Below are 18,943 nucleotides of genomic sequence, written 5' to 3' on the forward strand. Positions count from 1 at the left end.
AAGAAATAGAGACAGTCCTGGGAGCAAAAGAGAATGTCAAAATAAACAACAAAAAAACCCCTTAACATTCTTTAAAAATAAGACATATTTTACATCCAAAAAACATTAACAAAATACAAAAAAGTATACTCAGAGAACTAGAAAGAGCTCTTGGAAATTAAAAATATAACTGAAATAAGAAACTCAGTAGGTGAGCTGGAAATAAAGTTGATGGAAAATAGTAAAGGATATATTGAAAACACAGAGATTTAATCCAAGAGTTCCAGTAGATATGTATTCCAGAAAGAGAAAGAGGAAACTGGGTGGAAAGAAATTATCAAAGAAATAATAGAGGAAAGCTTCCTTGAATTAAAATTTTCATAATGAAAGAGCTCTCTTACTGACAAACAATGTTAATGCAAAAAGACTCACATTAAGAGACATCATTATAAAACTTCAGAATATCTGGTTAAAGAGACTTTCAAAAGTTTTCAGAAGAAAAAAGAAAAATATCAAGAATCAAAGTCTTTTCAACAACAATACTAGATTCTAGAAAACAATGGAACAGTAACTTCAAAATTCTAAGGGAGATTTATTTCAGCCTGATATTCCATAACCAGAAACACTCTCAGTCAAGTGTGAGGATGGAATGAATGGCATTCTAGATACGAAAAGATTAGAAACATGCATTTTCCTTGCACACTTTCTTAGACCCTCCATCCCTATTTCCCATGGCTATCTACACATATATTTGCTCCAGTCAGGACAGATTTCCTACAGCTCATTTCCACCATGGTACCTGTTTCCTGTGGCCTCCCTCCACTCATATGCCTTCTCCTTTCCACTGTGAAAACCAAATCTCCTACACGTTCTTCAAGAGCCAGTGCAAGCTCCACTTGCTTGAAGCCTTTAGGCCACACACATCTGTAGTGATCTCTTTACCTTTTGACCCTTCTCAGTCTCTAGAATCTTCACATGCATTTTGCTACTTTTGTCATTTTATCCGGCATTAGTCTCTGTATATGTCTGAATTCTCCAACAAGATTGGAACAGTATCTTAGTGTGACAGGAAAATAGAAAGTGCTTGGTAAACATCTGATGTTTACCCAGTTAATTAGGATAATCTGATTCTTGAATCAATTGTCTTTTCATGACACCATACTTTTTTTTTTTGAGAAACAGACATGGCTTGTTTGTTAGAATGCAGAAAGTATCTGTATCAAGAGCAAGACAACAGATGAAATTGTATTTCTCAGAAAAAGCAACAAATTACAATTTTGCAAACATAACAGGTGATTTCAAAAAAGATAAAATTTTTTTACAAAGAAAATTGTCTTTTTATACAAATATTTTGGGCTTTCATTCAAAGGAAGATTATTTCATAAACTCGCAAGAATTTACGGATAAGAAAACCTTCAACTTTGCAAGGACAAAAGTAACTTGGAGGCTGACTTTATATTATTTTGAATTCAATAATGAACAATGACTGTGTTTACCAAACAATTGTAGATCATGATTGCAAAATCAAGTTACCCTAAGAAAAAAAAAGCATATCATGACACACCCCATGGCAAATGTCCTTTTCTGTTTTTAATCAAAGGATGATACAAGTCAACTCACGCCACGTCTCACTATTATTTTCTAAATTCTATGCAAACAGGACAAGGCTTCAACTGAAGAGAGACAAGAATGAAGAGGCTTCTTTTATTTTTGGTCCTTGTAACATTTTCTTCTGCATTTCCAACAGACCGAAAGATGCAATATGAAGAAAGTATGCAACTGGCTCAGGTACTGTCTCAATAAATATTATTAATGACTATCAATAAAACTTTTACTTTATTGATTGTATTGGGACTTAAAAAGACAGCTAGTTCCTACCAAAGAGTCCTGAACTTTCTTGTGAGGAGATGCTTTTCCTTTCCTTGGCTCTAAGGACATCAAGGAAATTTGAGGGGTGGAGAGTAGGGGTGGGGTGGAGGACAGGCAGGATTTGCTACAACTTTAAGCAATAGTTACAAGTGAAGAGATAGTGAGAGTAGAAAGGGTCAGCCCTGAAAGAATGGAGGTCTCCATAAAAGCATTTGAAGACCAACCAGGAGAACCCAACTATATTTTGGAGCCACTTATCCCTGTATGTATGAAAAACACATTGTTTTGGAGATTCCCTGTAAAAATCAGTCCAATTTGCCATATTTGGTGAAATTATTTACATTTGAAAAATGGATAATCACATCTCCTCTAGAATTTGTTTCAAGGAAACACCAAAATGAAAGTAACAGCAACAATATGTAAGACACAAGATAATTTAACACACAGAAGAAGCTTGCTTCTCTTCTGTGGAAGTTCGGAGTCTCATGGGCTGTATGGGTTTAGCCAGTTCTGGTCACACATAGCTCAATGAGTTCTTGAAAACTGAAAACACAGGGTGACTCTTTGCTTTCTTCTTTGTTTTCTTCCTCTCTTCTTTCTTCTCTCACTCCTTCCTTTCCCTTGTTACTTATTTCCTTTTTCCCTCCTACTGCCAAAAAGGATTGCAGAAAATTTTGTTTTCTCCTGAGAGGGAGATCTGCTCTCCTGTAGTCTGTGCCTTTTTTTGTCTTTTTGGTCAGGCATATCTCAACCAGTTCTACTCTCTTGAAATAGAAGGGAGTCATCTTGTTCAAAGCAAGAACAGAAGTGTCATAGACAACAAAATTCGTGAAATGCAAGCATTTTTCGGATTGACAGTGACTGGAAAACTGGACTCAAATACTCTTGAGATCATGAAGACACCCAGGTGTGGGGTGCCTGATGTGGGTCAGTATGGCTACACTCTCCCTGGGTGGAAGAAATACAATCTCACATACAGGTAATGCTACTGCCCCTAATCTAAAGGAACATGAAAATAATCTCTAAGGAACAAAAATAATAATAGTTTATTTTACCGAGCACTTCCTGTGTGCACAGCACTTGATAGATTTTATTTATTCCGTCCTCCCAAGAAATTTGTGACATAGGCATCACTGCTATTACCACCTTAAACACAGAGAAACAAAAGCTTATTTACCATAGGCCATTTTACACAGCTCTTCTCAGCAGACTGGCTCTGGCAGATATGCTCTAATCTCTAGCCTCTGCCACCTCTATAAAAGCTCAGGACCAGGATCTGCCTTCTGATTGCAGATGCTTAAAGGTACAAATGAAGTGTGCTCAAGGGAAAATGGGAAGACCCTGGAGCACAACCAGTTCATGTCAGAGGTGTGTGAGTCAGATTGTCAAATCTAAGGTGGACCCCAGACATCTCAAGGACAGGGAGCTGGCTTATTGGCAGAAAGAAGATGAAGTGCACCTGTGACCTGAGATAGAGTCAGTGACTTTGACCACTGCTCTAGAGCCTTCCTGGCTGGCCCTAAAGAGTCCTTCTGATAGTTCTTCCTTCATCTTACTGAGCCTTAGGGATTGAGATAAAAATACGTTTATCAAGATAGGGAATATAAATTAAGGGAGATATTTTCCTGAGTAACAAACTCTTTGTGGCTTTCAAGTGAGACTCTTAATATATGACACATGCATAAGACTGATTTCTACAAGTCGTTTGAGAAAATAAATCTCAATTCTTTTTAGAAGATATTTATAATACAGTCATATACACAGCAAACACATACATGAGATTAATGATCTCCCACTTAAGATGTGATCTTAGGGAAATCATTTAACCTCTTTGATCCTCATTTGTTAAAGTGTGATAATACTACCTGATGAATAGGGCAAATGAAAGATTGAATTATATAGCATACGTAAAAGTACCTTATTTAAATAGTAAAGTAGTGTACAAATGTAGCAATAGCACCGTACCAAAAGTTACTGCCGCATATAATTGATGACATAGAAATTATTTTCTTTCCATAGTATGTGTTTACATGCATGTATAACCACCAATTGATATATTTTTGTTAATTTCTAAGAATCATAAACTACACTCCAGATATGGCACGAGCTGATGTGGATGAGGCTATCCAAAAAGGTTTAGAAGTGTGGAGCAAAGTTACTCCACTAATATTCACCAAGATTTCCAAAGGGATTGCAGACATCATGATTGCCTTTAGGACCCGAGGTAAGGTTTTCAGCAGAGAAAGCTATATGGCTATTTTCATCCCAGGAGCTTTGAAGATGCTGATCCTTTTTCCCCCCATGAATTGTATCTCAGTCCATGGTTGGTGTCCTCGTTATTTTGATGGCCCCTTGGGAGTCCTTGGCCATGCCTTTCCTCCTGGTCTGGGTCTGGGTGGAGACACTCACTTTGATGAGGATGAAAACTGGACCAAGGATGGAGCAGGTGAGCCCAATTTTCTTTATGAACAAAATTTTGTTATTCATACAAATTCCTAAAGGAATAGTTTTGCAACTAGTTGCTTTTTACTTCCCAATTTCCCTACGATTTTTCATATTCCAGATGACGTTGAAGAAAGTGTCCAATGTCTGTTCAAACCATTGTGCTTGTCCAGTTCAGAGCCTTATCCACACAACATCTTCATAAAGTTGCTAATCCGGTTATGATCAGAACATTCTTCCTTTACTCAGATGTTCATTCATATACCCACAATGCCTGAAGGGCCACTATGTGCCTGGAACTGTGCAAGGTGTTGTACAGACCACAAAGTTGTACTCGAAAAGTTCCAGCTCTTCAGATGTTCATGATCTTGTGTGATGTATAAAGCTTAGACCCACTCACCACCATACAAGGCAGACTGTGCTGTCTGTTATACCCATGGCAGAAGTCATCTCTGGCTTGAGGACTGAAAGAAGACTCTGGGGAGGTGGTGATTCTAAGTTAGTGATTGAAGGATGCTGTGTGGGTTCATGACCCATAGGAAGTCTGTTTATATGCATGAACCTCTTCTAGCTCTTGCCTGTCTGCCAGGGTATTAGACCCTGGTCTTTATATTTGACTTATTTCTTCAGACTAAGTGGGTTGATTTTATTTCTTTTCATGGGCCTCCCTGGCACTAAAATAAGAGAGATTTTATTACTTTTCAAACAAAAAACAAAACTTTACTATAGTAAAAATATGTGCCTCAAATGAAGGAGCAGGTTGAGTAGACTCTCGTGTTCTCACACTCTTTTTTTCTATCATTGACTACAGTCATCTTGGGTCTGGCATCTGGTTTCCCAGGTCCCAGGAAAGTGGAGGCTGTGTCTTTCTGGTGGATGGTACGCAAGGCCACAATTCAGTCCTGACCAAGTAACTCCAGACAGTCTGTGGGTCAGTTTTACAGTTTCTGCAAAACTGAAAGCCAGTGACTCAAAATGATGCGTGGCCACTCCTTGCTAAGTCTGATCATGTGATGTAATTGTTTTTCCAAGAGCTAGGAAACAAAGAGGGTAAAGAACTCAGTGCTGGCTGAACTTCAGGTACCGGGGAAGTCTGGAATTGGTTGCTGCCACTGCCACGTGAGTTACATCAAAGACAAGAAAATGAAAGGGGTGGGGTGACACCATGACCCAAACAACAGAATAGTTGAATGGACCATGTCTGTATCTCCTGCTGAAACATGTCCCAATATTTCTCTGGATTTGGCCTAAAGGCAGTGTGGATATGTCCAATCAGGCAGTTATAGGAAATATCTTAGTGCTCACCAAAGTCAGAATGACTCCACTTTGTCAGCCAGGATTTACTTTCATATCTAGAGGTAGATATGAAAGTTTCACTGTCATTTTATCCCTATTAATTCCAATACTTAGTAGTAAAATTACTATTACACATACTGCAACAGGCCCCTAGCCAAAGGGGATGTGTGGGGTCGATTACAAAAAAGTCCAATTTGATCTGGGCCTCAAGTTGGCAAAACTTGCTTGAGCAAAGCAGAGGATAAATATAGCCCTCCACCAAGTTATGGGTGGATAGCCAGGCAACAATACTAAAATGGGTTATCTTCTAACTACTTTGCTACATTCCCTCAGCTTTGAAATTTTTGGCCCTGGGGGATGCCCAATCATATAACTCTTACCTCACTGACATAGAAGGGAAAATGCCTTCCTGTTCTCTAATAAAAACATAAAATCTCAAGCATATGTGACCTCCAATCAGATTTTTTAAATAGAAAATTTGGCAATAATGTATAATATATGATTACCTTCTTTACGTATATGTAAGCTCTCTCTATGGAAAGGGCACAAAAGTCTTAGTGTAACTTCCTTAAAAGCAATAGACAACCGTCATCTGCTAATCCCACTGTTTCCTAAGGGAAGGACAGTCACTGCGTGGTGATGTCAGAGGAATTTGTGCACATAGAGAGGCTTTCCTGAGAATCTCCCAAAGTGAGGTCAGTGTCAAGCCTGTATGTGAATGTAAATATTCTACGCACACATATGTACTAAACAACTGAAACAAACCTCAGAGACCACTACAGATGCAGTGTTGGGATGGAGAAGAGCAGTGGTCTGTGGCTTGGCAGACCTTACCTGCAGGAAGATGACACATGTTATCTGTAATAAAGGTGAAAACACCTTGCAAAGCACTTGCCTTTAGCAAACATTCAGAAAGTGTTTGACACTGATGATTATGTTGGTGATTATTAGTATTAATGATAATGATGATGATTAGATAGAGTGATTTCTAGGAGAAGGAAAAACTATTCACAAAGGTACTCATGTATTATGTATCAATGTATCCATTTAGTCACATCTCCAAGAAGGCAGCAATGTTGTCTTTTTTTCTACAGTATCATACAGCCTATAATATTGTCAGCACGTGAGAGACACTCTACAAATATTTGATAAATGAAGTCACGCGACAAATCTTTACTCAACATCTACTCTGACTCACGCTCTGCAATAGAAATGGAATATACAATAGTGTACAAGACATAGACCCTGCCCTCCAGGGGTTTACAGTCTAGAGGACACACTCTACCAAATGGCAATTAAAATTAGTATGATCAACCGTGGGATAAAGGGAACTATGGCAATGTAATAGGAGCACATAAGATAAACTCCAATCCATTTACAGAGGTCAGGGAGGAAGTGATGCCAAACCTGAGACCTGAAGGCTCTGCAGGAACTCTGAAGACAAAGTGGAGTAAACAGTTCTAGACAGAATAACCCAACCAACCCAAGTATTAGAATTGTGGTGGAACAGAAGGCTAAAATGGTGAATAGGATTCAGATTAGAATCCTTTATAGAAGGTCTTGAAAGCCACGATAAATGTTTGGACTTCATTCAGATGATCTGAGTTTGAATTACTTTTTTAAAGAGTCACTTGTCCCATCCCCATCCAAAAGCACATGCAGTGATATTGCCAGCAGCAAAAGCCAGAGCAGAAAAGCATGAGCGTCCATGAAATAATTTTTTGCCATTCCATGTTCGTTTTGTGCAAACATCACTGGACAAAGCGCCATAACAAAAGGCTCAGCCTTTTCCTTCATGTCCATGGGCTTAGTTGCAACTCCAAGGACAGTCTTTTATATACTTAGAAACTTACAGACTGTGGGAGAGACAGAGAAATAAAAAGGCAAGTCCAACCATGCATGGTACAACTTCTGGTGTGGTAAAGTACAGAGTACTATGGTCTTGTATAGGAGGCACAGCTAACCATTCGATCATCCACATAAAAACCTGGATATCCAGCAACCATCACTAAGCAGTTTCTCAGTCACCAGGAATAAAAGATGATTAAGACATGGTCCCTGTACCGAAAGGGTACACAGCTTGGTGAAAGAAATAGACAATGCAGTACTTATCTGCAAAGACAGAATTAAGCACTGAGTCTACAGAAGCCGAGAGAGGTGCAATTAAGTCAACCTGGATAGGAGCTGGGGAATAAGAGAAGCCTCATGAGGGAGATGGCTCTAGGGGGATTCCTGAGGAATACATAGGATAGCGGGGAGAAAGGGGGGTGAGAAAGTAATACGCTGGGCAGAAGGGATGGAGATATGGAGACACAGAGATTAGAAAGAACATGGCATAGACGAGAAATGCAAATGATTCAATATGGCTAGCTCATGGAATGTGAAAATAAAATATGAGGCTGGGAAAAAAAGCAGGGACTCGTTCATGGAAGGCCATGTTTAGGTATTTGGACTTGATCCTACAGCCAATGGAGAACCTCTGAATAATATAGGTAGGAGAAATATGATCACATTCAGCAGCCTAAAAACAACCAAAGACTGGCGGCTTCTCTCTCTCTCTCTCTCTCTCTCTCTCTCTCTCTCTCTTTTTTTACTACTATCCATTTCTGAGACACCTGTTTCCTGCCATCTGTTAACTCTGGGTTATATTTCTCCATGATGTGACTAATACCAATTATCAGTCTTGAAATATTTCCCAGATAAATGATGGTGAATATGTTATAAGAATTATCTGCTGTTTGGCAAGCCTTTTCTTCATTCCCTTCAGTTACTTCCTAATTTCAGATGCAATCATTCTCCTTCTGAATGACTAATGTACTCATGTTTTCCCTGTTTTTGTTAAGGATTCAGCTTGTTTCTTGTGGCTGCTCATGAATTTGGTCATTCACTGGGGCTCTCTCACACCAATGATCAAACAGCTTTGATGTTCCCAAATTATGTCTCCCTGGATCCTAGCAAATACCCACTTTCTCAGGATGATATCAATGGAATACAATCCATCTATGGTGAGCAACGAATCTGAATATATGTGAACTGAATTGACAGCCTTACAGGAAGGAAGTTGAGAAAAATCACTTCTTGAAATATTATCATGAAGAAAATATTCTCTTGGGTAAGATCCTTCTGTAGGTATTTCTACATGCCTTCTTAATTCACTAAGGTATTTCTTTTCTCATCAAAGGAAGTCCACCTAAGACACCTGCTAAGCCAAAGGGACCCACTGTACCCCATGCCTGTGACCCCGATTTGACTTTTGATGCTATCACCACTTTCCGCAGAGAAGTAATGTTCTTTAAAGGCAGGTAAACCCATTCCCTTAAACACCTCAACTTCCTATGAAGATTTTTCTTTTCAAGAGATTTGGGGATAAGAGAGCTGTGGGGGTAGTGAGAATATGTGCCTTTACTTTTCGTTTTATAACTGCCCATATTGTTTGAATGTTTTATTCTGTGCACATATCTCTTACTTGTTTGATAAATTAATTTTTAAATGTTTTTAAGCAAATTTTTAAATTGCCATTGAAACAGAGTCTACTTTCAGTGACTTCTTAGCTAAAATAACACACCACTCCTGGTGGTGTGTTGGAGGTGGCTTATACCATTTCAGGATCCAATTGTTAAATTTTCAAGAATTTTGTAAACTGGTTCACATCACTTTGGTAGCTTGAAACTGGCCATGGTTGGAGTATTTACACCCTGGAAATCATCAAATGATAAAAATTAGGTTTTTTTCCTACCTGGAGAGCCAATTGTTAAATACGCATCAACAGACCTTTCCCTGAAGCTGAATCAACAATGTTAGCTGTGGTAGGAAATCTCTTCTCTCACTATATATAATTTACTGCACTTAACTTGCAACATGGTGTGTCAATTATGTATACCATGACCATATTTTCAGAACAGAGTATCAAGACATACACCAACTGACAAGGATATAGGGGCAAAAGAAAAGAATATCTGAAATCAGACTCCTGCCACCCACAACTATGTAGCACTGTAATTACATGCTGTCACTACCATGCTCTTAATAGTCGAGGCTGAGAGACCACTTGTCAGGGATGGGTAGACAGCATGGGAAGGAAAATGGACTATACGGACTTTTCAAGTCCTCCTCATAGGCTCAGAACTTTACAGCCAGAAGGGAAATCTGAGGAAATATTTAGCTATGCAAAAATAATAACATTTCTTTATTCTAGCAAACATCAGCACCAAAAAATTCTTCTTAGATGGCTTGGTATTGGTTTAGAATGTTGGGAATTGCTGCTTTGGCAAAAATGAGGTGATTGAGCACACTGAGAACTATTTATGAGATTTCCATAGGTATTTTGCTACCCTAAGTTCCCAAAAGAGTGGGCACAAAGTCATGTCCTGACCTTGGTAGTCCAAAGGGTAGAATTGAACTCATAACCATCTAAATTTGCTGTGGAAATTTGTATTAATGCCATAAATTGTTTGAGGAAAATATCAACCAATTAGATAAGGGACAAGTGTCAGTTTGCAGCATTTTCATTGAAATAGATATATATACACTGTGTATAAAGTATGGTTTTCTGTCTAACACAGGCATCTATGGAGGATCTACTATGATATCACTGATGTTGAATTTGAATTGATCTCTTCATTCTGGCCATCTCTGCCAGCTGATATTCAAGCTGCATATGAGAACCCCAAAGACAAGATTCTGGTTTTTAAAGGTAATTTTACCCATCATTATTCCTCTTCTCCCTCTGGATGCCTGAACTGTTCAGTGGGTATTTTAGTGCAAGGAATATAATCTTCATGAATGAGCAAAATAGACAGGGCTTCTGCCCTGACCTGAGGTTCCTATTGTAAAGAATAACTATCCAAGGATTCTCAGTGGTTGTGAAGATAAACACCATCCCAACAGCACAGGAGAAAAGAAAACTGTATAACAAAAACTAAAAAGTGTTTTTTTCTGAAAAATAAAGGTAACCCATTTCTCTTCTGTGTTCCCTTTTTACTAGGGTTGTTAGATGTGGCAAATAAAAATAAAAGATGCTTTGAATTTTGGACAAACAACAAAATAATTTTTTAGTATAAGTATGTCCTTTGCAATATTTTGGATACACTTATACCAAAAATTAGTCATCGTTTATTTGAAATTCAGATTCAATTGGTATCTAATATTCAAATTAGCAACCCTACTTTTTACATGGATTTCACCAGATTACTTGCCTTTGAGAACACTTGGGTGCTGAAATTTAGGAGAACATGTCCAAATATACTTGACTGTTTTGTCAGAGTTGGAAAGAATTAATACAATGAATTCAATTGACATGGGTATGCACACTACTAACTATAGGTATATATTACTTGTGTAATGTTAATGACATAAGCAGCTAAAGAAAGCAGTAAGAATAAATGGAGACATAAGATTACTAAATCTCTAAGCATTGAACCTGAAAGGAACTAAGCATCTAATTATTTTCAAACTTCTTAAGACAGCTATTTCTCCCTTTAGGAGATAAATCAGAAGATAATCACTTTCTCTCTTCCTAGATGAAAACTTCTGGATGATCAGAGGATATGCTGTCTTGCCAGATTATCCCAAATCCATCCATATACTTGGCTTTCCAAGACGTGTGAAGAAAATTGATGCAGCTGTCTGTGATCGAAACACAAGAAAAACCTACTTCTTTGTGGGCATTTGGTGCTGGAGGCAAGTCTACAGACAATTGACCCTTTGTTTTACTCTGGAAAAAAATATCCAGATAGCTTCCCTTTAACATGGGCAAAAATAAAATTAACCTACAGTGTTCCTAAAGTGTTATCTTGAAGGCAATCTCAGGTGGATGGCATTCGCCAAACAAAAGAATGTTTCAATCAGTTCAAAGATCTTTCTCCAAGTTAAAAAAATAAAGATAAAATCATAAAGCTGGTGATGCCAACCAAACCACCAATGACAAACATATCTAGTCAAAATCTTTGAAACTCCAGGATGAGCTCTTATTTTGATTTAACAGTTCCAGAGAATAGCATCAATCTGGCAAATTATGTGGCTTTTTCCCCTCATAATTCCTTGCTTTCAAGACATTATAAGTGATTTAACCAAACATAATCTTTGCCATTTTTATTTTATTATTCATCCAACTCGTTTTCTTCCAGTAGGACTACTTTTTTTTTCTACATCTTTGCTTGACTCCAAGGAGGCAGTAAAAAATTAAGCCCTCCCCCTCCAAAACTAAGATCCCCTGAAAACTTTTCAAATCCATGTCTCCAGGTATGACGAAGTTACCCAAACCATGGACAAAGGGTATCCACACAGGGTGGTAAAATACTTTCCAGGAATTGGTCTCCAAGTGGATGCTGCTTTCCAACATAAAGGTAAGTGCCTGACTATAAGGATACTTTGAAGACTTTGCTGACTGTGAAGACAGCATGAAATCTTAAATGTTTCAATTTTAATGTCATTTTATTACTCTAGAGTACACGTAAATAATAATAAACTTTAATCTGAGGGCCTTATCAAAAACTGAATAGTAAGTTCTGAATTATATTCTCTGTCATACTATTTCAAAACTGCAAAAAGTACCAAAATTAACTATCACTGATCCAAGATACCTTATAAAGATACCCCCGAAGAGGTTTAAGTGTGAAAAATGACTAAGCACGTGAAGTGAACAGTGATTCTCAATCTTAATGTACATAGTTTAATATACACAGCTTGGGGTTATGAAACTACAAGTTCCTTAGAGTTTCTGAGGCAGTAGGATTGTGGGTAAGATCCAGGAATCTATAGTCTTAAAAGAACCTCAAGCAATTTAATGCATCAGTTCAGCTACTATATCTTCAGAGACAACAAACCAGACCATGCAGTAAGCAGGAGTCTAAACATGTTTTTGAGTAACACCATCTGTTATTCTTGTGAAATCTAACATGGAACCTCAAAAACTAAAACAGATTAACCAGAGCAACACTAGGAAAATGAGGATGTAGGGACCAAGGCCATACTCACATTTCTCCCCCTCTCTGAGACACTTTTTTGAAACCTAGTTTGAGAACCTCTGGCATAAACCACAGTCTGACTAGAAAGGTAGTAAGCCCTTGAAACTCATGTTTCATACCTTGGCTTTTTTTTCAGGGAAATAAAAATAATATTTCTCATGTGACTGAGCAGAGTAAAATGTATCTATATATGTATCTATATAGTTACACATTTCTTTTCTCTCCATATAATGTTCAGTTATTTTATTCTATATTCATAAAATTTTAAAGTGTGGAATCATTGTATAGTGGTGCAAAGTAACTAATCATGATTCTCTCTCTCTAGGATTCTTCTATTTCTTCCGTAGATCAAAGCAATTTGAATATGACCCTAAGGCAAAGAACGTTACCCGAATAATGAAAACCAATACTTGGTTTCAATGCAGAGAACAATTACATTCATCATCTGATTTTACTATCAGCGAGGAAAATGTACATTCAGGGGGAGGGGAGATGTTTTATCATAAGAATTTAAACTTGCTTATTTTCAGTATTGTTCATGTGCTGAAAAACTACAGTTATCAATAAATTCATAGACCTAAAATAAACCTCAAGGGGTCTTTTAATCTGAACTCTGCTTCAAAGGAGAATAGAACTATTCTTTAACATCAAGTTGCCAGTCCTAGTTCTAAATATCTATCTAGTTAAGAGTCAAACAGCTTTTTGAGCTTCCTGATTCTTTTTACAGGAAGTTATGTGTAAACAAAACTCTCACTGGACTTTAAACATATTTTGTGCTTTGTAGACTTGAAGAAGTAAGACGTTTGTTATAATAACAAAATACTGAAGACATTTATTAAACCAATCTTTAGCATTCTATTTTGTCTGGACCTTTGGAGTTGGGGAAGCTTGATAAACTGCATCCCTTATCCCTACCCATGTTCTGAACCCACTGAGAAATAACATACAGTTGGGAGAGTAAAATACCACCTTTATTACTGAAAGGCTTATATTGGAGAATATATCTGTGGACAAGAAAGCTTCCTAATATCAAATTCTAGAGTGATGGGAAGAACTGGAAAGCACCATGCCTCCCCAAGGCACCATGCCTCCCCAAGGCACCATGCCTCCCCAAGAAAAAGTGAGCTGCCTACAGACTACATGGAGCCCAAAGAGAAAGAAACAAGGATGGAGCTTCATGTGCCTAGTTTCTGCTCCCAAATTCACCATTCAAATAAGTTATTCCACCTACCAAAGAGAGGAGTGAGAGCCTAGAGAGATGCAGGAAGTGTTACACTAAAGATGATCCCCCAAGAATTAAGAAACTAGCAGGAGTAGGAAAGTAGTGTTCCTTCGAACCCTCCCAATCCCACCCCAAGCATAGACCAATACAATGAACCATTCCTTAGAAAGTTTAAAAGCAAGTTGTGTGCACACTGATCTCATATAAAAGAAATGTAGAGATTTCTTGTGTTTCCTGTGTATATGGGTCAACTGGGCTTAAATCTATTGGTAGAAATTTCCTGTCATCTTTATATGTATCTGTTGTATGTTTAGAAACCCAACCATGTACCTGTTGGTTAAGTTTTACCTTTACACCCTCAAAGCTAAATGCTTAGCAAAGCTCTACATTAATTTTCTGACCCAAAAGATGGGAGGTTGTCAGTTGAACTTGATTCTGATTAGGTGATGGATTGAGTAGTGTCAACTGATAGAAAATAAGCACAGAATATCTCAGGAATTCCTACAGCTAGTCCTCCAAATCACACATTTTTTTCCTTGGGTTAAGTATTACCAGATTCCTAAAAGAAAGGGATATAAGAGGAGTTTTAAGATGGAGGAAGAGTAAGAAGTGGACATCACCTTCCTCCCCACAAATACATCAGAAATACATCTATATGTGGAACAATTCCTAAAGAACACCTACTGAATCCTGGCAGAAGAACTCAGACCTTCCAAAAGGCAAGAAACTCCTCACGTATCTGGGTAGGGTAAAAGAAAAAAGAAAAAACAGAGACAAAAGACTAGGGATGGGAGTGGCATCAGTGGGAGGGAGCTGTGAAAGAGGAAAGGTTTCCACACACTAGGAAACCCCTTCATTGTTGGAGATGGAGTGAGGGGAAGCTTCAGAGCCACAGAGGAGAGTGCAGCAACAGGGCTGCAGAGGGCAAAGCAGTGAGATTCCTGCACAGAGGATCGCTGCTGACCAGCGCTCACCAGCCCCAGAGGCTTGTCTGCTCACGCACCAGGGCAGGTGGGGGCTGGGAGCTGAGGATCCAGTTTCGGAGGTCAGATCCCAGGGAGAGAATTGGGGTTGGCTGCGTGAACACAGCTTGAAAGGGGCTAGTGAGCCACAGCTAGCCGGGAGGGAGTCCAGGAAAAAGTCTGGAACTGCCTGAGAGGCAAGACTTTTTCTTGCCTCTTTGTTTCACGGTGTGCAAGGAGAGGGTATTAAAAGTGTCATCTAAACGAGCTCCAGAGATGGGTGTGAGCCGCGGCTATCAGCGCAGACCCCAGAGACGGGCATGAGATGCTAAGGCTGCTGCTGCACCACCAAGAAGCATATGAGCAAGCACAGATCACTATCCACACGTCCCCTCCTGGGAGCCTAGGCAGCCCGCCACGTCCAGGGTCCCATAATCCAGGTACAACTTCCCCTGGAGAACAAAGAGCACACCTCAGGCTGTTGCAACTTCACACTGGCCTCTGCCACTGCAGGCTCACCCCACATTACGTACCCCTCCATCCCCCCAGCTTGAGTGAGCCAGAGCACCCTAATCAACTGCTACTATAACCCCATCCTGTCTGAGTGGGAATAGATGTCCTCAGGCGACCTACATGCAGAGGTGAGGCCAAATCCAAAGCTGAACACCAGGAGCTGTGTGAACAAAGAAGAGAAAGGGAAATTTCTCCCAGCAGCCTCAGGAGTAGTGGATTAAATCTCCACAATCAACTTGATGTACCCTGCATCTGTGGAATACCTGAATCGACAATGAATCATCCCAAAATGAGGCAGTGGACTTTGGAAGCAACGATATATATATATATATATATATATATATATATATATATATATATATGTTTTCCTTTTTTTCTATCAGTGAGTGTGTATGTGTATGCTTCTGTGTGTGCTTTGTCTGTATAGCTTAGCTTTTACCATCTGTCCTAGCGTTCTGTCTGTTCGTTTTTTTGTTTTGTATTTATTTTTGTTATTGTTGTTGTTTGTTTGTTTCATTATAGTTTTTAGTGCTTGTTATCATTAGTGGATTTGGTTTTTGGATTGGTTGCTCTCTTCTTTCTTTCTTTTTTTATTATTTTTAATTTTTTTCAATTTTTAAGAATTATATTTTATTTTTTATTTTAATAACTTCATTTTATTTTATTTTTTCTCTCTTTCTTTCTTTCTTTCTCCCTTTCATTCTGAGCCAGGTGGATGACAGGGTCATGGTACTCCAGCCAGGTGTCAGGCCTGTGCCTCTGAGGTGGAGAGCTGAGTTCAGGACATTGGTTCACCAGAGACCTCCCAGCTCCAAGTAATATCAAATGGCGAAAATCTCCCAGAGATCTCCATCTCAACGTTAAGACCCAGCTCCACTCAAAGACCAGCAAGCTACATTGCTGGACACCCTACGCCAAACAACAAGCAAGACAGGAACACAACTCCACCCACAAGCAGAAAGGCTGCCTAAAGTAAGGTCACAGACAACCCAAAACACACTACCAGATGCAGACCTGCCCACCAGAAAGACAAGATCCAGCCTCATCCAGCAGAACACCAGCACTATTCCCCTCAACCAGGAAGCCTACACAACCCACTGAAACAACCTTAGCCACTGGGGGCAGACATCAAAAACAACGGGAACTACAAACCTGCAGCCTGAAAAAAGGAGACACCAAACACAGTAAGTTAAGCAAAATGAGAAGACAGAGAAACACACAGCAGATGAAGGAGCAAGGTAAAAACCCACCAGACCAAACAAATGAAGATGAAATAAGCTGTCTACCTGAAAAAGAATTCAGAGCAATAATGGTACAGATTATACAAAATCTAGGAAATAGAATGGAGAAAATACAAGAAACGTTTAACAAGGACCTAGAAGAACTAAAGAGAAAAAAAAAAAAAAGAGGAACAACACAATAAATGAAATTAAAAATTCTCTAGAAGAAATCAGTAGCAGAATAACTGAGACAGAAGAATGGATAAGTGACCTGGAAGATAAAATAGTGGAAATCACTACTGCAGAGAAGAATAAAGAAAAAGAATGAAAAGAATTGAGGACAGTCTCAGAGACCTCTGGGACAACATTAAATGCACCAACATTCAAATTATAGGGGTCCCAGAAGAAGAAGAGAGAAAGAAGGGACTGAGAAAATATTTGAAGAGATTATAGTTTAAAATTTCCCTAACATGGGAAAGGAAATAGTCAATCAAGTCCAAGTGCAGAGTCCCACACAGGATAAATCCAAGGAGAAACACACCAGGACACATATTAATCAAACAATCAAAAATAAAATACAAAGAAAAAAAATTAAAAGCAGCAAGGGAAAAACAGAAAATAACATACAAGGGAATCCCCATAAGGTTAACAGCTGATCTTTCAGCAGAAACTCTGCAAGCCAGAAGGGAATGGCAGGACATAGTTAAAGTGATGAAAGAGAAAAACCTACAACCAAGACTACTCTACCCAGCAAGGATCTCATTCAGATTTGACGGAGAAACTAAAACCTTTACAAACAAGCAAAAGCTAAGAGAATTCAGCACCACCAAACCAGCTTTACAAAAAATGCTAAAGGAATTTCTCTAGGCAGGAAAGACAGAGAAGGAAAAGACCTACAATAACAAACCCAAAACAATTACAAAGATGGTAATAGGAACATACATATAGAAACTTACCTTAAATGTAAATGGATTAGATGCTCCAACCAAAAGATAAAGATTGGCTGAATGGATACAAAAACAAGACCTGTATATATGCTGTCTACAAAAGACCCACTTCAGACCCAGGGACACATACAGACTGAAATTGAGGGGATGGAAAAAGATATTGCATGCAAATGGAAATCAAAATAAAGCTGGAACAGCAACTCTCATATCAGACAAAAATAGACTTTAAAACAAAGTCTATTACAGAGAAAAAGAAGGACACTACATAATGATCAAGGGATCGATCCAAGAAGAAGATATAACAATTGTAAATATTTATGCATCCAGTATAGGGGCAACTCAATACATAAGGTAAATGCTAACAGCCTTCAAAGGGGAAATTGACAGTAATAAATAGTAGAGGATTTCAACACTCAGTTTTCACCAATGGACACATCAACCAAAATGAAATAAACAAGGAAACACAAGCTTTAAATGATACATTAAACAAGATAGACTTAATTGATATTTATAGAATATTCCATCCAAAAATAAAAGAATACACTTTCTTCTCAAGTGCTCATGGAACATCCTCCAGGATAAATCATAACTTGGGTCACAAATCAAGCCTTGGTAAATTTCAAAAAATTGAAATCATATCAAGTATCTTTTCTGACCACAATGCTATGAGGTTAGATATACATTACAGGAAAAAAATCTGTAAAAAATACAAACACATGGAGGTTAAACAGTACACTACTTAATAACCAAGAGATCATTGAAGAAATCAAAGAGGAAATCAAAAAATACCTAGAAAGAAATGACAGTGAAAACACAACCCAAAAACCTATGGGATGCAGCAAAAGCAGTTCTAAGAGGGAAGTTTATAGCAATACAATCCTACCTTAAGATACAAGAAACATCTCAAATGAACAACCTAACTTTACAACTAAAGCAATTAGAGAAAGAAGAACAAAAATATCCCAAAGTTAGCAGAAGGAAAGAAATCATAAATATCAGTCAGAAATAAATGAAAAAGAAATGAAGGAAACGTTAACAAAGATCAATAAAACTAAAAGTTGGTTCTTTGAGAAGATAAAAAAATTGATAAACCAGACTCATCTAGAAAAAAAGGGAGAAGACTCAAATCAGTAGAATTAGAAATGAGAAAGGAGGAGTAACAACTGACACTGCAGAAATACAAAGGATCGTGAGAGATTACTACAAGCAACTCTATGCCAATAAAATGGACAATCTGGAAGAAATGGACAAATTCTTAGAAAAGCACAACCGTCTGAGACTGAACCAGGAAGAAATAGAACATATGAACAGACAAATCACAGACACTGAAATTGAGACTGTGATTAAAAATCTTCCAACAAACAAAAGCCCAGGACCAGATGCCTTCATAGGTGAATCCTATCAAACATTTAGAGAAGAGCTGACACCTATCCTTCTCTAACTCTTCTAAGTAGCAGAGGAGCAGCACTCCCAAGTTTATTCTATGAGGCCACCATCACCCTGATACCAAAATTAGACAAAGATGTCA

General features: G+C 38.3%; 1 protein-coding gene across 3 annotated transcripts; it reads left to right on the plus strand.

The window, feature by feature from the left end:
- Window positions 1–1,611: 1,611 nt before the first annotated feature.
- MMP27 (matrix metallopeptidase 27) lies at window positions 1,612–13,138 on the plus strand. 3 transcript variants are annotated; one of them, XM_004329284.4, is made up of 10 exons: window positions 1,612–1,767; window positions 2,589–2,827; window positions 3,924–4,072; window positions 4,166–4,294; window positions 8,430–8,591; window positions 8,768–8,888; window positions 10,149–10,279; window positions 11,106–11,265; window positions 11,827–11,930; window positions 12,877–13,138. In XM_004329284.4, exons 1-10 carry the CDS (start codon window positions 1,669–1,671, stop codon window positions 13,116–13,118), a joined length of 1,536 nt encoding a protein of 511 aa, XP_004329332.3. In that variant the 5' UTR covers window positions 1,612–1,668; the 3' UTR covers window positions 13,119–13,138. The 3 variants fall into 3 exon arrangements, with proteins under 3 accessions (XP_004329332.3, XP_033717991.1, XP_033717992.1); XM_033862100.2 differs by having other exon boundaries at window positions 1,633–1,767; window positions 2,509–2,827; XM_033862101.2 differs by having other exon boundaries at window positions 1,637–1,767; window positions 2,623–2,827.
- Window positions 13,139–18,943: the final 5,805 nt, after the last annotated feature.

This window comes from Tursiops truncatus, chromosome 8, assembly GCF_011762595.2.
Source record: "Tursiops truncatus isolate mTurTru1 chromosome 8, mTurTru1.mat.Y, whole genome shotgun sequence".
NCBI classification, from domain to species: Eukaryota; Metazoa; Chordata; class Mammalia; order Artiodactyla; family Delphinidae; genus Tursiops; species Tursiops truncatus.

Coding starts and splice junctions, on each gene's coding strand:
- MMP27 (XM_004329284.4), top strand. CDS start 1,669: ATGAAGAGGCTTCTTTTATTTTTGGTCCTTGTAACATTTTCTTCTGCA. Junction 4,295..8,429: donor CTGGACCAAGGATGGAGCAG/GTGAGCCCAATT, acceptor GTTTTTGTTAAG/GATTCAGCTTGTTTCTTGTG. Junction 8,889..10,148: donor GTAATGTTCTTTAAAGGCAG/GTAAACCCATTC, acceptor TGTCTAACACAG/GCATCTATGGAGGATCTACT.